At 34.3% G+C, this 24136-nt stretch overlaps 1 protein-coding gene across 2 annotated transcripts; it reads left to right on the forward strand.

Moving 5' to 3' along the window:
• The first annotated feature begins 13103 nt into the window (after positions 1-13103).
• LOC114290813 (neutral/alkaline invertase 3, chloroplastic) lies at positions 13104-20895 on the forward strand. 2 transcript variants are annotated; one of them, XM_028234787.2, is made up of 7 exons: positions 13104-13415; positions 15005-15780; positions 16788-16956; positions 17062-17273; positions 18529-19022; positions 19137-19185; positions 20251-20895. In XM_028234787.2, the coding sequence occupies exons 2-7, from the start codon at positions 15109-15111 to the stop codon at positions 20575-20577; spliced, it is 1923 nt and encodes a 640-aa protein (XP_028090588.1). In that variant the 5' UTR covers positions 13104-13415; positions 15005-15108; the 3' UTR covers positions 20578-20895. The 2 variants fall into 2 exon arrangements, with proteins under 2 accessions (XP_028090588.1, XP_028090589.1); XM_028234788.2 differs by lacking the exon at positions 19137-19185 and having other exon boundaries at positions 13138-13415.
• The last annotated feature ends 3241 nt before the right edge of the window (positions 20896-24136 follow it).

Consider the following 24136-nt stretch of genomic DNA (forward strand, 5'->3'; position numbering starts at 1 on the left):
TAACACGATAATTAACTCTTGAGCAGCTGAGATTAATAAACTAGTCAACATCCCCTTCCCTTTGCTGAACTCTTTGCTTATCTTGGGCTTCAAGATCTTCTAATTTGCTAAGCACCACCTCTTCTTTTCCTTCACAGTCTAGACCAAGAGCCTTACCAATTTGAAGTGAAGCTTCCGCCTCCGACATCACTAGCTGTCCTCGACTGGTTTCATTTGCCATTGATAGTGAAATTGTAGCTACAGCCAACCTGAAGATTGCTCCCTTTCTCAAGTTCAATGAAGATTCCCCCAATTTCTTGATAACACCGATCTTCCCCTTCATCTGTTTCTTCCGCGCTTCTTGTCTTTTAACTATTTTACCTTTCTCCTTCAATAACTCCTTCCTTGTTGGACGAAGGTTTGGTGATTGAATATGGCCTGAAAATTCAATATGAGGTTGAGAAGTGCTACACCCAATCTGAGATAGCCCAACATCTCTTTGTGTCGGTCCACCATGCCCACCAGTTGGTTAGGCCCTATTATGGTCCACTTGTATTTGAATTCCGTCCCTATTGCCTTCTGAGCCACTCAAACTTCTGACAAAACCAGGAGTGTAGACTATACCAGCTACCCCACGCCTTACAGCATCATCACCATACTTGGAACTCATCCCCAACCCTGCAGAGTCACTCACGCATGCGCCACTTTCCTCTGACCTACCCTTCATCATTTCTGTCTCAGTCACAATAGATACATCTCTCGATTGATCATCCCCATCGGACTCCTCTGCAATAGGCTGTGATAAATTTTTACCCACTCCAGCCACGTCACTCCTTAGGTCAGATTTCTTGCCCACATGGACCTCCACCTCATCATCTTCTTTCTCAAGCCTGCTGTTTTTATCAGTAATTTGATCCTCTGCAATCGGCATTGCGGATTTTTTCTCACCGGTCTTCCATTCAGTAGATTGAGATACACACTGATCAGTTGGAAGTTTAGATACTATGATCTATTCCTCACAGACCCTCACTGGGTAAAGTATCCCCTTACACTCCAGATTGATGGTTTGGTTGATGGATTCCATAATTTTCGTGGCTATCTACTTTTTTCCACAGTGTAGCGACTATAGGCATAGAGTATCATCATCCATGCCAATCACAACTCCCCAGTTCTTACCAATGCTACTAAAAGTGTTATAGCTCCATAAGTTCGATGGAACTCCATAGCAACTGACCCATACTCTACTTTCTTCCTCCATAATCAACCCTTGTCTCCATTCGAGGATTGATTCGCACCACTCATTTAACCATTCTTTCATTGGCGGAAGTTTTTCCTTCATGGCTTCGACTGATTGAAATGAAAAAACCATGTCCCGTCCACCTCCCAGTCTCACTATTACATCCCTGAAGCCTCTTCTAACCAGTTCCTTCCTAAAGTTGTCAGTTGAAGATAAATGTAACCTTGCTATTACACTTTCGTACAGGTAACCATTACCTTCCTCATATGCCTTAATGGTTATGATTTCAGCTGGTGCAACACCACTGCCTCTCACTACCTCCGCAAATGACCTTGCCATTTGGTATCCAACATTAGACATGTGGTTCTTCTCCTTATGCATCCAAAGTTGTGGTATTTGTACCAACCTGTGCTTTGGCTCATACTCCTTCTCAAACTCTGTCATTTTGACTTTCAGTGCTCTATCATCACACTAAAGCCCGTTTTCTTTTTGTACTGCCATATCCGCTGCTACAGAGCAGTTGTATCGTACAAAGCCAAAGCGAGATCGTGTCAACTTTCTTCTTTTAGTAGAAATGAACACATCCATGACTGCTCCATAGTTGGAAAAGATTGTAGATGGCCCTTTTGTCCCCATGGTTTCTGGTAGATTATCCACAAAAACAGAGTGAACTATTGCTTCTTCCCTTCTGCTCCACACTCCCCTGCCTCCATGTCTACGTACCACTGGCTGCCATCCTCTTTCTTGACCATATTGTTTACTTGCTCTTTTGTTCTCTATCTTTATTACCAAACAATTTACCCAACACTCTGTAAAATTGTTTTCACCAACTTCTGTCTCTTTCACCAAAACCTTCATCTCAGAATTAATTAGTCTGATGTTGAATCCACAACACCCAAGTTGAATCCATGACAATGAGCCACTTTAAACTCCTTCAAAGCCTTCACGCTTGAACCTTCCGAATCCACAGATCAAAACTCTTTGACTTGAATAATCAAACAACCCTTTGATGTAATCAATTTAGATCATGAGATAACCTCACAAAGACATCAAAGGAAACAAGTAAAGAACCTCTAGAGAGAAACCCTAACCCTCAATAATAAGATCTGGAAGTTATAACCCTAAAATTTGATTTTCGCGCTGCTTCATAGAGAACAGGGCCGTGGAGACCGCTCGAGCCATAGAATAGTCACTCGAGCGATGTGCCTTATACAAGTGGAATCCATAAGTGCCTTTGTTCGAGCAATGGTAGCTCGCTTCAACGTAAAATTAGAACTTCTGGTATTTTTCCAGGTGCCTAAAACTACTAGGAGATCAACTTCTTCACTCGAGTGGTCTAGCAAAAACACTCAGACACAAATTACGACTGAAACTATGTTTGTTCACAAAATTGACAACACATGGGACCTAACAAAGTTCCTTAAAAATCAACCAGTGTTTGTAAACTCTAGCTTCCAATTATTGTTTTCTTCTTTCCATATGATGTCACGGGTAAAACGGTTGTAACTACAGTATCTCATAACTTTTCGTGCAATTAGGTTATATCTTGTTATCCCATCTTTCTTAACTACAAGAAAAAACTGGTTTGAAGATGAACATTTCAGCTTAACAATGGCACCTTTCATTCTATAACACTCATCTGATTCAACAACCAAAACGTTTGCAGAGCTGGAGGTTGAACCAATGTCTCCTGTCAATCCCACCAAGGAAGATTTCAATTCTTTGATGTTTGGTGTGAGAGTCTTCTTAACAGACCTCCTCAGTTCACGATCAGACACTATAGGAATCAACACACTATTACATTTACTACCCGAGGAAACAAAAAGGTTTTTTACTCTCTTAGACCTCAAAGAACTCATATTCCTTTTCTTGTTCTTCCATTTCTTTCTAATAAACTGTTTCCCATACTTGTTATCGTCTGTAGCAGTAGAATCAATTCTCTTTATTTTTCTCTGGTAAACAGAATCAAACATCGTATCCACTCTGCCAATCACATCTCTCTCAAATTTGGTCTCTGCTTTTTCTTTTCTTTTTTTCATCAATTTCCACTGCAGTGACCTCGTCTCCACCGATTTTGCTTGCACTGAATTTTATTGCCGCCACTACCGCTACTGCCACTGTCACTGGTGGTGGTGGTGGCATTGTAAATAATTTTATTGTGCTATGCAAATAACAACCTTCATAATCCAAAATTGTGAACTATCATAATTTTCACAAATAATAACGTAATAAATAACATATCCGGATCAATTATGCAAAACTATCAAGTGATCCAAAATTGATTGAACATAAACCTAATAACAATATCAGTGTAAAAAAGATTTCTCTCTTGACCCTCTTTAGAATACGTTATATTAAGAATAATTGATGGGTGATCTAAATATATTTTTATAAGTAGATAGAGGACCGGTTTCCTTATCCAATTTAATCCCACTTGCCCATCAAAGTAGAAGACTTAGAAACTATTCCATCTATTAACCAATCAAATAATAGCTTATGGTTTAAGATATGGAACTATAATCTTATTAAATCTATAATTCATATTGTCATATCATGTGGGTCACCATAATGCCTAAATAATTAAATTTAGTCTTACATTCTCCCAAATGACCCATATGATAACATATATCAAGATTTAATAAGGTAAACATTAGGCGTGTAATAAATCATATCCAACCCTACTTTAATTTGGTCATCATCATAATTCTATAATTAAACTACTCACCAAAAGTAGAAAAGTGTGGTGATTACAATTTACATCCACAACCAATTGAAATTTTGAAATGTTTGTTAATGGAAAAACCTTGAAAATTTAGAACTACCTCATCAAAAGATTAAAAAATGCCTATGCTTGGCTGATGAATGGTGCAGACAATGGTTCTACTTGTGTGCACAGTATTTCTCATAGTTCAAATCACAATTGCAATAGCTCTAGCATCAAGCCCCGATGTTGGCTCATCCATGAAGATGATAGATGGATTAGTAGTTAACTTTACAAGTATGGTAAGCCTCTTTCTTTGTTCAGTTTAGAGACCGTTTACTCCAGGAAGGCCAACAAAAAAATCCCTTATTAGGTCAACTCAACCAACTGCATTACTTCCTCAACAAACATCTGAAGAATAAAAGCATAAAACACAACTAGCGCTCGCCCATTAAGTGAAACACAAATAGTTTACTAGTGCATCTCCAACCGTTCACTTTTTTTTTTTTTTTTTATTTGTCATCAAATTTGTTCAAAAATACCAAAAGCTTGATTTGATATAGTTCAATCCAATAGTGAAAATCAAATTTTCTTCAATTTTTTTTTTTAATTCCTACCGTATCCCACAAACCTCATTTTAACTAATTCAGGAAAAGGAAAAAAACAAAAAAAAAATCTCCAATCTTTCATCTTTTAACAAGTTTTATCAAATTTAAACCCAAAAAAAAGAGTTTCTGAAATTTTGGTAAAAGATTTGATTCATGTAAGATTTGATAAAATATTTGGTGAAAAGTTGATTTGATATAAGTTTGATGAAAGGATTGAGTCTCATTTTCACCAAAATTTTTCATCAAATTTAAATTCAAAGATGAATTTCAAAAAGGATAAATAAATAAATATATATACCTTTTGTGTTTCCTCATTTACGTCCAGAGCTAGGCACAACCAAGCAGAGTAAACAATGTATTCATAAACAATAACATGTGGGGAATGGATATCAGTATGTTCACAATAGCCACTAACACGTGCAAAAGTTGCTTGATTCTTTGGATAGTTGGAAATGTTGATACTTCCTTCAATGTAGCCTCTTATTTTTCTAGCATTCACACTAACCAATGCCGTTAGGATATCAGGCCTGAAAGTACCACTGGCATCTCTTAACCGTTGGACATGAGTATCTTCAATTCCCTGGCTCTTTATTTTCTATTGAACAAAACCATAGTTTCTACCAGGGGGAATCTTTTGAATTATATCTGGAGCTACATATTCAATCACTTTGATGAACAATATTATCAACTTCATTGAAATTTTGAGAAATCATCCAAATCAAGTCACCTATATACTAAAAACTCGGCACAAGTGACTTGTAGAAGGCATATCAACATAGTAATTCACATGAATGCAAGTGACAAGGGAATGAAAGGTAGCACCATTCCTCTTCTTTGGGTTGCTATGTCTATGACATTTAAGTTGGCATTGTCTTGAGTATTCCTTACTGCCATATTGATACTTGCAATAATTTGGGTTGTATCAGTGACAACTGAGGCTACTTACTAGTACCACATAATTTTAAGGCTGCGACAACAAATTAGCTCTTGCTGTCATGTACTTGAATTTTGCAGTGAATAAAGTTCTAGAAATATAATCTATAAACCCAAATACGTAATGTCTTATTTGTTCTTATTTTTGGAAAGAATCATCTAATTTTGCCAATATGAAGTTCTAAAATTATTTGCTATTAATCATAGCTTAGGAAACATAATTATTAGCAGGTACAAATTCTCTTTGCTATCAGGTACAAATTCTCTTTGCAAGGAAGAAACTCAAATCATGTTTTCTTGAATTTTATGCTATGTTTGGATATTGGATTTGAAATTTTCAATAGATAAAAAGGAGTTAATAATATCTAACCTTCAAAAGATGGGACTGCAAATTCTAAACTCCTATCTTGTAATGCCCTGAAATAATTACTATAAGCTATCCACAACATCAATAAGTGACAACCATGATAAAGTAATTATCTTTCATTAATTTCCAATTAAGCTTTACAAAAGAGTGACATATGCTGATATACATTCACAAGTCTAACCTTGAATCTATAGCATATGTTACAACAAGAGATAAGATATGAAAGTAAAACAGATTATAAATGCCCTAAAAGCTTACAACTTTCCAAGACAATGCTTAGTTACAACAAATGTGGAATTTAAGTCCAATACAGTTAAAGGCCTTCGGCCTGTACAAAACATATACAAAAAAATAAATAAATAAAATAAATCAAAAAAATGAAGCTATTGCTCCAAGTCCTTCCAAGCTATTGCCTTGACGAAGGCATATCATCAACACCTGAAATGTTTTCCCACATAGGATAAGCCAAAACCCAGTAGAAATAATCCAACACAGTATATGAATTTTAACAAAAGCTATAAGATGAATGCATGTGCAATGTTTGTGTCAAAACATTTTATATCTCTTTCCAAAACTATCCGATGCCATGTTAATATCATAACTCATTTCCTTTACAATAGAAAGCAGGGCGGTGAATCACACTCTGGGAATCTCAATCAAATACAACCTTTCACAGAAATTCCGTCCATGGGAAATTGTGAACCGGCACTCATGTAAATGTAGGCTATACAAGCACTATTATTGTCATTTTTAGGATATTTTGTCCACGGGATCAGCACCCATGTATACGGGCAATTTTTAGGACTTTTACCATAGACACTTAGGCCAACTAATTTCAACAAGACAATACATGTTTCCCAGATTCACCCATTTTCTCAAAACGATAAACATTTTCAATGTATAAGTGTGAGATAATGTCCAATGCAAATGAATGAAAAATAGTTTCAATTCTCCTAATTCTCATACAATTTCTACAACAATCATAGCTATCTTCCACCAATAGCCCAAAATAGATATTTCTAAATAGATAAACAATTTTCAATAAAGATAAACTTTCCAAATTCAAGAGGAGAGTGATAATCCATATCCACTTCCACCATCCTCATCAATATCAATCCAATTTCACAATTTCAACATCAATTTCATTGTTTATACAAAATCAATATTTTTGACATTTAAAGCAAAACCCCTTTTTTTTTCGTAAATCAATCCCAAGGATAAAAAGACACTATTTTATCACCACTCATCCTCATTTACAATTTCAAAACCATTTCCACAAATCCATTGAAAACTGTCTTTTAATTTTTACCCAAAACCCTAGGTTTGTTCCAAAACTCTCAAAATCACAATATTGTTTAAAAATAACAAATAACTAAGTCAAAACTCATGAAAGGTGCAAAGAATCCCAACCTCAAGCTTAGAAGATGATTGAAGTAGTGATTGAAACTCAAAGCCTCCAAAAATTAACTTTGCTCCGATTAGAATGAAGCCCTAGCCAAGCTCTACATTTTTAACAAAGGGACACGGTTGAAAAGCTCAACAGATCTAGGTTTATTTGTAGAGAGAAATAGAGTTTTAGACAGAGAGAGAGGGTGCAGATCTAGGGTTTTTAGAAAGTTTAGAGAGAGAGAGAGAGATATGTAAAAGTGACTCAAAAGTGACTTTTTACGAACTGATATACACACAGCTCGCTCGAGCGTAAGAAGTTTCACTCGAGCGACCAGACACAATAAGTTGTTCCGTTCGAGCGCAAGAAGCTTCACTCAAGCGAATAATACAAACTCCCATAAGTTTTAAAGACAAAAGACCTACGCTCGAGCTCAAGAAGTTTCGCTCGATCTAAGAATACCAACTTCCAGTATTTTTGCAGACCTGCAAAAGTACTGGAGGTTCACAAAGACCAACCAAGCGAAGGAACAAAATTCTGGGCAACAACAATTTGAAAACTAAGCTACCAACCTGTTCTAAATGCAACCAACACATTTCAATAGCCAAACTCAAAAAGAATTAAGGGGAAATAAGACAAGAACAACTACATAAGGAAATGAAACCCGGATCCAAAGCATCAAAGGGTCGAGTCTAAACCAGAATCGCCATATATCTTTCTCAGAGAATGGCCACTTCTTTTTCTTACTTTTATCATCCTCATCCACAAAAATCAATTTAGAATCTCCTAAAGCTGCATTTACATTTCCAAGAATTGTCAAAACCATAATCAAATTCCATAATTAAAAGAGAGATCAACACGTAGTATTATCTTACAATTCAAGAAGGTCAGTACTACTATAAAGCAAATATTGAAAAGCACAGGAAATCCAAAGAGTACAGCAATGCAAACCCAAAACATATATTCATCCACAAACATACCCCTAGCCTTAAGGAGAACCTTTCCAATTGTAGGCTCAGGAAATCTCATGTCGCTATTTGGATGTGAAAAAAATAAATAAATAATTAGCATATCTTCAGCTAATCAACCTGAATTTCAACTCAATTGAAGAGGAAAATAATTGGTTATAAAGATAATAGCTGAGCATACCATGCTCCATCTTTTATTAAGAAATTCATTCATGGATATAGCATTTTGTCCATACATCATAAGAGATATACAATAGCCCATATTGTCCATGGTGGAAGGTCATCTACAAGTGTAGATAATAATGGTTGTCAAATAGTATCACAAATATGATATATCCTCATGGCAAGTTCAATAAGTTTCACCAGATGTCAAATAGTATTAACTACATCAGATTATTAGTGTTCTACAAAATCAGTTTACTTCTACAAAGAAAAAGATCAATAGTACTAACCTTTGGCAACAATGAATCTACCTAGGACAAAAACAATTAGCAATACAAAGGTACCCAAAGTGCTTGCAACAATGTGTGTTCTTCCTAGGGTTACAATGAAACAGAAGAGAGACAATGCCATCTGATGCACACCAACTAATACCAACAATTGACCGAAAAACCTGAAATACATTGACATTAAACAGAAAAAACAAAAAATAAAAAAAATAAGCTCTTTTTCGGTCTGGAAATCTAACATGCTATGATTGCAACATGGAAAGCTACTAATTTATGCTTTAAGAATGGAAGTGCAAGGGCATATATATACCTACTAGCAGCAGGAGCAAATCTGATAGTATAGTCTATGAGAATGAGCATTATTCCTGTTTCCAAAAGTGAGACAAGGATACAAAGAAGCCAAATTGGTAGAGCAAAAGCCCATGTTGGGAAAAACAAATAATCCCTTTGTTTAAAGAAACATGAAGTGCCATAGTAGTCAAGGTGACCTCAGTCATCCCACTAAACATCACTCTCAAAAGACCAAAAGCACTGCACCATAAAATTTACATCCATCTGCTAGTTGACCCAATTTCATTTTTGTTCTAAAGAACATTGTAAAAGCAATTATTGACATAATTGTGATTTGGGTAGTCTTGAATGTGTATAGGAAAGAGTTATTGTAACGTCTCGATCTTTTAATCCATTTTATAATTATCGAACCTTTATCAATCTCCATTTTCAAAATATAAAAAAGGATTATAGAAAATAACTCAGCGTACAACGATTACACAAGTTCATTGTTTATCTTTCTCATAAAAGTTACATTTCATTTTACAACATTAACAATGTCAATAATCATACATTCTAGTTCAAAAAATAAAAAAGATACGACCAAATGCCCAAACACTTAAGCCCACTAGCTGTAATCACATAAAACATCCAAAATAAACTTTTGTGCTCCATCAAAATCTCTACCAATTCCTAGCTGAGTGGAGGCATATCCTCACAACCTAAAATGTTTGTCATGATAGGAATGAGCTAATGCCTAGTAGATAATACATTTAACAAGGTATATAAACATTTGTTATAATCATGTGTAACCCAAAATCTATTGCTCCAGGACTTTTATTCAAAACAAATCCGCATGAGTATATATAACCTTTCCAACCAATCCCACATTTATTAACCAATTTCACATTTTTCTATCCTCACACGGATGGCCAGTGGGCACCTCACACTTTTCATATTTGTTGTCCAATTCCACATTTTTCTGTCCTCACACGGATAGCCAGTAGAGATCTCAACTCTTCCACATTTGTCGTCCTCACACGACCGGGCAAGTGGTATATTGCTACTAGTGTTTGCTTCTACTTTATTTATAAATGTGAGATTTTGTAGCACTTGTGTCCTTTAAACTATTAGAGAGTGTATTTAATTCCTTTACTTTCATTTTGAGAGTCTTTGGAGTTGTTATATCTTGGTTTTGAAGGAGTACAATTCGATTTAAACTTGTTGAGATTGTTCGTTCGCGCTTGTTTTTGTTGAAAAGTTCTTTGGGAACTTGGAAAAATTGTTCTAGTGTCAACACTAGTCTTCTTGGGTGTCGACGCCATCTTGCTACCTTGCTCTTAGTGTCTCTACTGGTTTATAGGGTCGACACCACGAGGTCCCAAGGTCAACCCTTGTCTACTGCCATGTTCTGGTGTGACTACTGAAATATAGGGTCAACATCACTGGTTCCTAGGATCGACCCTTGTCTGCTACACACATTAGTGTCTCAACACTTTCTTCTTGAGGGTCGACAACACTGTCTTGAGGGTCAACCCTGTGAGTTATTTTCAGAAATTTTGGTTCAGTTTTGGGCCAACTTTTTGGGGGTTTGACTTATTCTTTTCTTTGACTTGAGGGCTATTATTCTACCGCTATAAATAGACCCCAAAGACACTTTTCTCATTTATTTTTTCTTCTCTCTCTTTAGACTGTGAATCTCTCTCTCTCTCTTAGAAACTCAACTTTTCTTACATAGATCTCTAGATCTACTTAGTTAAAGACATCTTTTCACCTTGGTCCTTTGAGAAGGATTGTAGATCTTGTCAAGAGCTTTCTTTTGATCTAGAGTTTTGTGGTTTCATCAACTTTGAGTTTTTTAGAGTTCTCCTCTTCTTTTCAAGAGGAATGGTCTATTTCCTAAACTCAATATGAGTTTGGTAGCATATTTGTGGCGTATTTTTATTATTTATATTTGGTAGTAATTTGGTTGATTTTGAAATGTTATTTTGGGCTTGAGGGTTTTGTGAAATTAGGGGATTGTTGGGCTATAATTTTGCTACTACAATTATTTTCAATAATCAAAACTGCATATGGATTTCTAAAAGTGGAAAAGCCCCAATTTGTAGACAAACCCTAAATAATATTGTTTTGGGAGTTAGATTGATTTTGGTAAATGGTTTGGTTGGAAAGAAATGGGAAGAAAATGGTTGTAGGATTTTGAAAATGAGTGTTGTTACACTTTTGGAAAATATATCTATACTGTTATCTTTTAGTTATTGCATTAGAGATGACTGTTTTGGCTATCGGCGGAGGATAACATTGCCGTGTGTTAGAAGTTGCATGCGGATTAGGCAATTTGAAATCATTCATATCATGGAGCATGTAATGGATTTTTGGAATTTAAAATCGTATGCTTGGAAAAAGGTTTTGGAACATTTGCATTATTTTGGAAAATAATATTTTGAACCGCATGTATTGTGCTATTGGAAAAAGGTAAAAAAAAAAAAAGTAGTAAAGTTATGAGGGAGTGTTAAAGCAAAATTAAGTTGGCTTGTGTGTCCATGGTGAAAGACCTAAATCCGCGTGATAGGTGTTGAGCCTTCCGATTAGCACTAGTAAAAATGACCTTGTGACTTGTATAGTTACTTGTATGAACACTAGCCCTAGAGATTGATCCATTTTATTATCGTTTTAGCTTAAAAGAATGCTTTGGAAAAAGGTTTTAGCAATGTATTCACATTTTATTTAGCAATGTATTTATTAGTTGGTATTAAGATACCTAGATCGATTTTTGGAAAGGGATTTATTATCAAACGGATGATTTGAACTTGGAAAATTTTTGGATTAAACGTAAGGTTTTGATTATTGGAAAGAAAGGATTTTGTTAAGAAATCAAATGGATTTAAAAATACATTTGGGCATATTGTATATATGTATTGCATCATGATCATTTATGCTGGTGGAGCATGTTTAGTTTTTGAAATATTCTCTAATGGACTTTATGATCACCCTACGTGGCTGAAAATATTTTTTAGGTGTACATGTGTGAATGTGGACTATGACGTGAAGTTGTGTTCAGAACCGTATAGGGTGGTTTAGTTATTTGTAGGTCATTGGCCATTTATGTTATTTATTGGCCGTGTGTCATTCTTATAAGAGTTACACCTTTGTGTATGATATAAGCTTCAGGACGTTCAATTTAATTTATAACACATGTATATGTTTTTAGTTACAGAACATCCATTCGACGTAAATGTTGTATCTAGGAATGTATAAAATCGAATAAACACATGTATTGTATGACTATATTATATTCATTTGTATGAGAGTTGTCATTTTATTGTTCATCATTGGGTGATTTATTCACGTAAGTCGGACTGTATAAATCTAGGGCTTAACAGATTTTCATGTTCTCAAAAATACATATATGTGTGTGTATATATATTCTCTCTATCCTCTCTCTCTAAGTTATTCTGAATGTTGTTTGAGGAGATCGTAAATGTCTCTATTGTAGAGTTTTTAATTTATTTTTTATTTTTTTATAGTTGTGATTGTGGTTGTTGCAAATCTGTAAAAAAAATTGAATATATAAAAAATTCAAGAAAAAAAAAATTAGCAGATAATAAATTTTGGACAAAAATGGTAGAATTCAATAGATAATTGGACAAACAGAATTTTTGAATCAATAAATTTCAACAGATAGATTTTATTTGGACATGTATTTGAACAAATAATTAAAAATATTTGACCATATAATTGAAAAATTAAATAGATAAAAATAATAATTTGAACAGATAGTCAAAAAATTTGAATAGATAAGAAAAAATATTTGAACAAATAGTTAAAAAATTAAATAGATAAAAAATAATTTAAACAGATAATCAAAACATTTAAACAAATAAATATATATTTGAACCGACAGTCAAAGAAATCAACAAATAACTGAAGACGTAAAATTGAAATATATATATATATATATATATCCTCTTAACCAATAAAAAAGATTTATCACCATATTATTTTACAAATAATAAAACTCTCATTAATAAATAAAAAAAATCTACTAAATCTGATACCTTAAATTAGACTTTTTAACAAATTCTTCTTTTAAATAAAATTTAAAGGGTGTGTTTATAATTTAATTTTGTAATGTAACGCCCACGTGTTTAAAGTGCGAACACGGAGAAAGTACATAAATATCTATTTTGTTTTTGACCCTAAAAAAAACTAAATTAACTAAAACCGGAAATTTAATATTTAAAATTAAAGGAAAATCAAAAGATGAAAAAATCAAATCAATCATGTCTTCTGGACGAAAATGACTGAAGAACGGTCTTGCGATCAACTTCATCCGATTTTTCACGAATTTTTTTTGATTTTATTATTAAAATACCGATAGTGATTGTTGGGCGTATCTTTTGGAACACGAATACCTTCTTCACAGACGCCATTTCTAGTTACTCTTCTCAATCTCCGATTTTCTTTTTGTTCTATAACTACCCATTTCATTTCTTCGATACTGTTCTTCAATCAGGTAAATAAACATTTTTTCTACTTATTTTTGGGTTTTTTTTTTAATTTAAATATTTTGAATATATGTCTAAATTTGTCTGCACTTTGCAAATTCATCTACTAATTAAGCTAAATTTTAATGGGTTTTTCATTATCGATTGTATGAATACAAATATTGCTTATTTATTTTTTTGTAGATATTTTGATTTTTACCAGGAATTGGTTGTTCAATCAACCAAATGTTGGTGATAGGAAATGGGTATGTTCCTCTGGATGAGGTTGGAATTGTTTTGAGGAAATGAAGTAAGAAATTGGTGAATCTGTTAAGTTAAATGAGTCTTTTATATGCGGGTCTGCTTCTATATATACGACAAATATGCATGTGTGTGTGTGTGTGTGTGTGTGCAGTGTATATCGAATTATTGATTGTTCTGTAGGCACTGCAAAATTTATGCACAAGACGGAGAAGGGTCTGCTGCAAGTTGTTATGGAAATCTTGGAATTTTCGGAATGTGTCATTAAAATATTGAGTGCTCTTAATTTTTCAGTAATCATGTTATATTATCATTTATTGCATGTGTTATTAATGCAACCTAGGAGACCCCGGGCAATTGCCCAAGTGGTCATGGAGAGGGTACTTAGGTGCCAAGTTGTTTGAGGTTTCAGGTTTGAGTCTATGGAGAGACGTTGACCTACGTTGTAACCTAAATACTAACATACTAACCGATATCTTGTGGGAAAAATAATATTAAGGAACCTAAGAAGTACAAACGCTTTTAAGAAAGTTGCATGTCAAACACTGACGCTCATTGACATTTCCCGACAAACGTCCAAACATGTTTTATTATTTAAAAAAATAAATTTAGACCCAAACATGCTTTGACCACTTGGAGGACACAAATGTCTATCACATGGACATACATGAAACACTTTAAAAGTTTGAACTAAATAAAATTTGGGATCTAATGATAAATACATAGATTTATGCCTATAAATCATTCCTCATTTGAGCTTTAGAAATTAGTGGTGTAAAGTTATAAATTTGGTGCATATCCCCCATGTTTTGTGTCTTACTTTTCTAAACATTGTCATGTCAGCATATCCATGTCCGTGCTACTTATGATACAACATTTTGAAGGTGTAAATTCAAGTCACTGTGTAACTCTGTAGAGCATGTGATAGAAAAGTTTACAAGCATTCTCTAGAGCTTAAGTAAGTTAAAATTTTGCTAATTTGTGTTTGGTTGAAGAGAAAACTAAGGGAAACTAAGCAAGTAAATTTTGGTCTTATATGTTGTTTTGTTTTTGCTCCACCGTAAAATAAAACGCACTCCTAGAAAACAAGTAGTTATCTTCGGCTCAATGTAGATTAGTTTTCTTGGTTCCCAAATAGCGATGTCAATTATTTGGAATGTGTTTTTATTTTCCTAGACTCAAAATGGACCAATATATTATTTATGCATGTTTAACATTCAACAAGTCAAATGATGTACTGTGTTCTCATACTACTATTCTACTTTTGTGTCGACTTTGTTCTTTCAATATTTTGATTTAACAGAAATTCATCTGGTATTTTTCTAATCTTGAACTTCATTTTCCTTTGTTTTTTAAGGTGTCTAATTCAGGTGCCCCAAAATTAAGCAGAAGTCTTGCATTTGCTTCAACCTAAAGGTTTGCTTTAATCACTGCCCATTTCATCAAATAGTGATTATATCAATGAGCAGTTCTCAAGCAGTTCTTCAGGTTTTGGGTGGGACAGTAACTCACCTTTTCTGTTCTGACAAAAGCTTTAGCTTATCAGGCTCATGTTTTCTTTCTAAATCCTTTGTTAAATATAGAAAGAAAGGGGGCCCAAGGTATATTCATTTTCTCAATTGTTCAAGCAGGCTACAGAGTAGCTTTGGCAATAATTTGTTTCCAGGAACAGGCAGAGTTCCATATGGAAATATTTTAATAGATCGATCAGGGCTTTTGAGTTGCTGTTGCCAGCAAGCTGAAAGTGTAAGTGAGGTAACCGCAGAGGATGGAAATGGGACATGGTATGTCAATAATGCAAAGAAATTAAATACAATTAATGGTGTAGTGAATGCCCCAAATGTTCTGGACTTTGAGAAGGTTCAAGAATTGAAACATGAAAAGGAAGTCTTTACATCCAATGGTAATGTTGGCTCTTTTGAGGATGAGGCGTGGGAACTGCTGCGGGAATCTGTGATTAATTATTGTGGTAGCCCTATTGGAACAATAGCTGCAAAGGACCCGACAAGTTCCAATGTTCTAAATTATGATCAAGTCTTTATCCGTGACTTTATACCTTCTGGTATAGCTTTCTTATTGAAGGGAGAGTATGATATTGTTCGCAACTTCATCCTTCATACATTACAGCTGCAGGTAAATATAATGCTTATAATTCTTTTACCCACGTGATCCGGCAGACTAATTATATTAATTTCTCATGTTCATAATCTTTTATTTGAATTTTCCCCGAATTATCAATAGTGTTGTTTGTTGCTGTGGTTTTATGTTAGAAATGTAATTAGTTTGAATAAAGATGCATGGCTTAATGCTTCTATTTTTTCCACTTAGTTTGTTCATGGTTTAGGCATGCATTCTAAACTTTATCCTTGGTAGAGGTCAAATAATAGTTTTCCTTCAATTGGTTTGTTAAAGGCATAATAATGCATAGGTGGTTTTGTTCTTCATAATGGTAATGAGATACTAGTTCGATGTTTGTTTAATTTTCAGTGATCATAGTTCAAGTGTCTTTGCATGGAAGTTTATTTCATAGCATTCACCAATCTCCTCACCTAACATTGATACACGCAAAGGAGAAATGATGAAGATTATGTAAATTTTTAATTTATTTAAATAGATGTTATTGAGGTCACATATAATTACCACAGGATGGCAATGTCCTAGTGATTCCATTCTGGAATTTATGTTCCAGGTCCAGGAAAATAGTATTACGCTCCAGAATACTATAAAATGTGTCACTGTTTCTTTCATTAGTTTTATTCTTTACAAGAAGTAACATAAAGCAAATAGATTGAAATGTGACGAGATGGAGCTGCATGGGTAGTTCAGTTTGCCAAGATGAGCACACTTTAGAACTAAAGGTCTCTAGTTTAACTCTCCGTGGTCTTGCCCGAGTTGTGTGGCTTGTAAGTGAATGAATGCACTGCATGGGTTAACTTTGAGTCGAAATGATTTTCTATTATAAGATGCGCACCTTTTATGAAAGATTTAAAGAATGGGTCATAAGAATTATTACTGAAATCATAAAGGATACATTTGCTTCTTCTATGTTTTTGAAATTAATTATAGTGAGAATTTTTCTTTTAAGAAGATAAAAAGTACATCTTAATATAATATTATACATTTTAGTCCTTATTTTGCAGAGCTGGGAAAAAACTATGGACTGTCATAGTCCTGGTCAAGGATTGATGCCTGCAAGTTTCAAGGTGCGTACAGTTCCCCTGGATGGTGATGATGATTCTGCAACGGAGGAGGTACTGGATCCCGACTTTGGAGAGGCCGCGATTGGCCGTGTTGCACCTGTTGATTCCGGTAAATAAACATATCAGTTCAACTAGTTTATTAAAGGAAATAAACATATCCTAATTTTAGAATTCCGTGCATGAATTTTTATTCGGTTTATGATATCAATTCCAGGACTATGGTGGATTATATTGTTACGTGCATATGGCAAATGCTCTGGTGATCTTTCAGTTCAAGAAAGAGTTGATGTCCAAACTGGAATTATGATGATTCTTAGGTTATGTCTTGCTGATGGTTTTGATATGTTCCCAACTTTATTAGTGACAGATGGTCCTTGTATGATAGATCGCCGTATGGGGATTCACGGTCACCCTCTGGAAATTCAGGTAAATTGCTCATTCAAATAGTTGTTACCTGGATGTGATTCTAATTTCTGTTGCTTAATGAAAAGGAAGTTTCTCAGGTTTAGCCATTTTGCATATCTATGAAAGATAAATATTACATATGTGTCAGACAGGCTCTGCTGTTGTTATTTCACATTCAAAATATCATTTTGACAGTGATTAAATGATCTAATCTATCTGATTTATGGAAACGGTATCATGCTTATGGGTTTAGCAAAATAGATGAGAGATAAAAGAAAGATTAATCAGAAGTGAAAGGCACTTATTTTGTAAATAATTGAATTTCAAGGAATCATTCCAAGAAAGCTTGATTGGCTTTACCGTAAGTTCATGAGTAGGATGGCAGTTGTACTGTTACGATTGACTGTTGTGGACCTTGTTGAGGAGGCACGTGATCAACAATACCTGTTTTCTCTATTCAAGAGAGGTAGAGGCTTTAATGGATGGCTTTGGCTTTGGCTTTGGCTTGTGGAGCTGGGGTGGTTATGTGAAGCATAGAGGAAGCTTCTAGATTTGTGGGTTGGTCCTCTTTCATTTGTAGTTGGAGATAGGTTGGTCGTCGGGTTAAGGTGAGAAGCCTGATATATAGGCGGAAGACTTTAGTGTATTTATATAGAAGCAGGTGGAGTTGCATCCATATTTGGAGAGTTGTGCGATTTGGGATGATGTGGAAGGAACTAGTAGAGGCTTGTGGGTCCGCATAGGTTGGGGGTGACAGATGATGTTCACTCCTTCAGTCCTTCCTGCAATTTGCAAGAAAGCAAAAGTGGCTAGTCAAACCTATGACGTTCGGTCATGGAAAGGGAGAGGGAGATGGAAATGATGAAATGGGGATAGAGTCAACTAACGAAACATCGTGTCTCCCAAAAAGAAGTTTGGTCGGATGTGTTGGGGATTGGTTGACGAAGATTGTAAATAAAATATTCATGCCAAAATTGGTGCACACAAGACAAGGGTGAGCACCAACGAGGCCTGATGTAGTCGACTGGTGTGCACACCAATTTTGTAAGACTCTAAATTAAACTATAATTTAAAAAGAAAATAAAATACTAGAGACAAAATTATAAAATTGCAAAATAAAATCTCCATTCCAAAATTAGTGCACACACATTCAGCATCAATATGCTTTACATATTTATGTCTTGTAAGAGAAAATTTTGACCTTCTCAACCATGACGACATGCTTTATGTCTTTCTTGTTCCTTTTGTTTCTTCATGGTGTTTCCTATTGTTGCAGGCATTATTTTATTCAGCATTACTTAGTGCACGTGAGATGCTTGCTCCAGAGGATGGATCAGCTGACCTAATCCGAGCACTAAACAATCGTCTTGTGGCATTATCGTTCCATATTAGAGAATATTATTGGATTGATATGAGAAAACTCAACGAGATTTACCGTTACAAAACAGAAGAGTACTCATATGATGCTGTTAACAAGTTCAATATCTACCCGGATCAGATTTCTCCTTGGCTGGTGGAATGGATGCCTAATAGAGGAGGTTATTTAATTGGAAACTTGCAACCTGCTCACATGGATTTCCGTTTCTTCTCTCTGGGAAACTTGTGGTCCGTGGTGAGCAGTCTTGCGACAGTGGATCAGTCACACGCAATATTGGATCTCGTTGAAGCTAAATGGGAAGATTTGGTAGCAGGGATGCCATTCAAGATATGTTACCCTGCTCTTGAAGGTCAGGAGTGGCAGATTATCACAGGCAGTGATCCAAAGAACACGTAATATTTCTTCCTTGAAGAATGATATACTTTTTCATCGTTCAACTATGTGTGTGTGTTTTCTTTTCTCTTTTTAATTGCATCTTACCGTCCTTCTTGTGATTTTTGGTGCAGTCCTTGGTCTTACCACAATGCAGGCTCCTGGCCAACTTTGCTGTGGCAGGTTGAGTGTTGTGTTAAATGCTTATGCTTTATTGCTGTCTTTAGTTGGTTAATTCAATTTAATGCTTAAGCCAATCTATGGTGGGTTTGGGGCCTATTACTGCATTAAATTGGTTTATAACCAGCATAAATTCATTTCCAACTTTTGGTGGGTTACGGCTTCCTTCTATTTTGACTCATTTCTAATTCCAACTACAGTTGGATTCAGTTTGTAAATTCAATCTTTATAACAAATGACCTGCTGGCGGCCTGAACTTTCTTGACTTTCTTTTTAAATTATTTCCCATATTTTACATAGTAGCTGTACTGTCTTTACATAGCATTTTTAAGGTGTTAATGATTTTAGTAGTACCACCTCCAAGGGCAGAATTGAAACCCAGGGTCCATTCTACCCAGCAAACCAGTTGGGGTATTTCTTTAACTGTCTGACTAATTTGATGAAACTTCACATAGCCTTTTATTTCATTCATTTTTTTTAATTTTATGATTTTTTCTAGGATTTCAAGAATTGACGACATTTCAGTTTTATCGTTACTTTGTCTCTGCATGCCCATGCTTGCACATGACAACTATGTTGTGGATGTGCTAGTAAGCACTTTGTCTTTACTCACTTATTATTATTGATTACTAAGATTTCGATGGGGTACTGCCGTCAAATGCAATAGAATCAATTTATCTCGTCTATTTTTATGGTTTATAAAATTTAATAAAACCTACTTTTTGAACTCTTTCTTGATGTGACATACACAATGTTTTGTTTGAATTTAATAAAAGACCCATTTTAATATCTGCAGTTCTGCACCATTGTTCCACATATATTCTGGATATCAATCTAAAAACGCATCGTTGACAACTGCCAACCTGTTTGGATGATAATAACCATTTTCACTTGGTGAATGGTTTGTGTACATGGAAAATCTGCTTCATCTTTTTGATGATACAGAAATTATGGTTAAATGGAGTTCTGTTTATTTTAGATTAGTTTTAGCATAGTTTAGTACTCCAGTTCAAATTGGTTAAAATTATAATAAAATATGGTGTAATATCTGTAATTGGTCTTTTGCAGCTCACTGTTGCATGCATTAAGATGAATAGACCAGAAATTGCGGCAAAAGCAGTTGAGGTTGCAGAGAAGCGCATATCGAAAGACAAATGGCCTGAATATTATGACACCAAACGGGCAAGGTTCATTGGAAAACAAGCGCAGTTGTTCCAGACCTGGTCAATTGCTGGATATCTTGTAGCAAAACTCCTCCTTGCTGACCCTAGTGCAGCCAAAGTTCTGATTACTGAAGAAGATTCTGAGCTTGTCAACGCCTTCTCTTGCATGATCAGTGCCAACCCAAGAAGAAAACGTGGTCCAAAGAGGTCAAATCAAACCTACATAGTGTAAGCAATTCTTGTGATTCATTATTATTTGGCAAAAAGCAGTCGATTTGTATACGCCAGATTAAGGTTTTAGATGGTCTTCCATTGGCCATTATTATTGGGCTATTAGGAGTAATATAGTGTTCATTTTTATTTTCATCTTTTTCTTTGGGTAAGTAAGCTTTCACATATTTTATATACTCTTATCGTAAAGATCATGTACTACGATTTAACGATAGACAACACTGTAACATCAAATTCTTACACGGACAATGTAACCATTTCTTGTTGAAAGCTTCTATAGCAGACAACACATTGCTGTAATGGATGATTAGTTCGTCCAGAGAGGTCTTTCTTTCTTTCTTTCATTTTTTCCTTCTAATCTTTCAAATTCTAGCATTTGGGAATTCTTATATACGCAAATGTAATTTAAAATTGTTGTTCACTTGGTTTTCTCCATTGATCGCGACTTCTGAAGGGGATCAAGGGCAAGTTCAGGCTCTTCATACCTTCAAAATGGCAAGTCTAGTTTCTTCTTCTTCCTTATAAATTCAACCTTTAAACTTGCATTCTATGCATAAAGCTTTCAAGAAGACTTCATAGCTTTGATTTTGTTCAGAAAAGAATCCAAGATCAACTTATTATTCTTTTGTGCTCACTAGTTGACACATCAGAAGCAATTTGGACCTCATTTCTATTGAAGCATTGGTAGATAACAGGATTTCTGAAGAACACACTGGATTTATTACCTTTCTGATTTAGATAAAATTTATCTGCAACAAGGTTATTATGTAACCATATTTCTGTATGTGCCTCCAATTTTTACCTACTAATTGGCTCTCAAGATCTAATGACCTTTTCAGGAAGAGCTTCATTGGTTAAAAGACTGGCCAATTTTGATGGGTATGTATGGGTAACAGGAATTCTATGGGTTGATGATCTATAACCTTTTATAACCATAGTGTCTAGCTTATAGTCGGTGGATCATGAAAATGCAATTCTTTTTTCTTTTTTGTTTTGTCTTGAGGTTCTCATTTCAGTGGTTCAAACTTTGCAGACAAATCAGCAGATTATCGTGCTGAGGCGTGCTGTAAGCTTGTTCCACAACATACAGTTCAGCCATTCTATGGCAGAAACTTATGTAAGTTCATTTGAAAAGCATTTCAACTATATATGTCATAGGCATGTTAGGAGATCAGCTTCTAAATAGCGGATTTCCATTTACTTACCCAAAATAAGCAGCACGAACACGGATACCAGGGGCAAGTCCATATGCTTAGTTATGGGGTCCCATGACCCCATCAACCTACTACACATTCTTTGAAAAAAATATATATTTATATTGCTAATATTTTATTGAATATGGTTTATTTCTATTAAAAAATTAAGGGACCCTATTAAATAGGAATCCACACCCATTAAACACTTACTATTTGAGAGGTTTAAATCACTCCGTTGATTAACAGTTTTTAAAAACGGCTGTGATTGAGGCCTCGAAAATGAGGCTCGAAATTGCCTCGAATGCATTTTTTTTTTTTTTCCTGGGCTAATACATTGCAGAAAAAAATAAATAAAAATAATAATAATAATAACAAGCAAAGCATCAACCCAGCAAAAAAAAAAAAAAAAAAAAAAAAAGAAGAAAATTCGAGGCAAATTTGAGCCAAAAAATTTGAGGCCTCAATCATTAATCTTTTAAAAATAGTTTTTGAGCTTTCTTTTTTTTAAAGTGAATTTTTAAAATATTTTAATGATTTTTTTTTTTTTAACTTTTCAAATCCTCTTAATCTAATTACATTTAAAAAGTAAAAAAAAAAATGTGAGCTTTTTTTTTTTTTTTTTTAAAGTAAATACAAAAGTTCAATACATTTTCTTTTCTTTTCTCTGTGTGTATTTATTGAAATTTTTTAGATTTTTTTTATAAACAATTACTTTATAGGTACATTTAAGTTATGTGCATCTAAAAAAATAAATAAATAAATAAATAAATAAGTAAATAATAAAATGTAAAAAAAAATTCATGAAGATAACAAAATATGAAAAATAAAAAACTCAAAACTACTTTCAAAAATCAAAACCAAACAAAATGGATGATGTTTAATTTAAAAATAAAATAAAAAGAAACATTTTATAAAATTTGTGAAACTTAAGCGTGTGAAGTGATCCCATCTACAAAAAGCGTCTGGATCCTCTAGAGTCATTTCCTCAAGTGATCCTCTAGAGTGGTCTTTTATGGCCCGACATGTGTCTCATTAATGGAATTAATGGCTGAGATAATTCCTCGCAAAAACGAGATCGTTTTGGTGGCCAACCCAAAAAAAAAAAAATTTTTTTTGCAGTTTGCAGATCGAGAGGGAGAAGGGGAGAGAGCTGAGGAAATAAGATTTTGCAAAGATCGATTTTTTTTTTTTTTTTTTTTTTTTTTTTTTTTTTTTTTTTTTTGCAGAGATCTAATTTTTTGAAATCTCTATGCCCTCTAGTTTTTTTTTTTTTTTAATCTCTACTCTTCAAAAAAACTCACTTTAATCTCTATTCTTCAAGAAGGTTCAAGGACATAGAGATCTTGCAGAGATTTTGATGGGCCTAAGAGATGAAGAAGAAATGGGTGGATTTGCAGAGAAACCCACATGAAAATGGATTTGGTGTCATCCATGGCCATAAACTTCTTGAGAAGAACTAATTTCATCTGAAATTTTTCACCAAACTTCCTGAGAAGAATATCTCCATCTCCTCCACGGTGTAGAATATCTCAAATGAAAAAAACATTTCACCAAACTAATTTCATCTGAAATTTTTCACCAAAGTTCCTGAAAAAAATTTCAGATGAAAAAACTTCCTGAGAAGAACTTCCTGAAGGTGTCATCCATGGCCATGAACTTCAGATGAAGAACATGAAAGAAGAAGAAAAAGAAGATGCGAGTGAAGAGAGGAATGAGGAGAGAAGGGGGCGACAGTGGGTGGTGTGGGTTTGGGTGATGGAAATTTGAAACTCAGCCCCCTTTTCTCTCTCTCTCTCTCTGAAATGCTTCATATCAGATCTGCAGAAATTTTGAATTAATTTTTTTTTTTTTTGAAATTATTAACCAAAACGACGTCGTTTTGTTTAATTTTATTTTGAGCTGTTGGATCACTCACTTCAGAGATCACTTCAGGGAATCCAACTCTAGAGGATCCTGATACCTACATTCCTAGAGTCGCTACTGACGGATACGGATACGGATGCGGATGCGGACACAGATATAAACACGAACACAGACTTGGACTCGGACTCAGAACACGGTGATTTCAAAAAAATGAGGACACAGACAAAGAGATGTCGGGGACATGATAATAAAATATATTTTCGTATATTTTTATTTGCTATATTGATTAATATTTTATATACAAACAATCAATATTTACAAAAATTAACTTTAATTCTTTATTTTTTTAAAAAAAATTAAATTAACACTTACAATTTATATCTTTTTTTCATAGATGATCTATTAAGTATTTAAATTTAAGAAAAAAATAATATGCATTCATTCATCATCCAACATTCATTAAAATCAAAATCACTAAAAAAAATAAAAAAAAAAGACAAG

The sequence above is a fragment of the Camellia sinensis genome, chromosome 8 (genome assembly GCF_055761805.1).
Source record: "Camellia sinensis isolate YWXY chromosome 8, ASM5576180v1, whole genome shotgun sequence".
Lineage (NCBI taxonomy): Eukaryota > Viridiplantae > Streptophyta > Magnoliopsida > Ericales > Theaceae > Camellia > Camellia sinensis.

What these genes read in the sequence shown, in the direction of transcription:
- LOC114290813 (XM_028234787.2), top strand. Translation starts at nt 15,109, where the DNA reads ATGAGCAGTTCTCAAGCAGTTCTTCAGGTTTTGGGTGGGACAGTAACT. An exon ending in GGCAGTGATCCAAAGAACAC is followed by an intron (nt 19,023 to 19,136) that starts GTAATATTTCTT and finishes TTTTTGGTGCAG; the next exon opens with TCCTTGGTCTTACCACAATG. An exon ending in GGCCAACTTTGCTGTGGCAG is followed by an intron (nt 19,186 to 20,250) that starts GTTGAGTGTTGT and finishes GGTCTTTTGCAG; the next exon opens with CTCACTGTTGCATGCATTAA.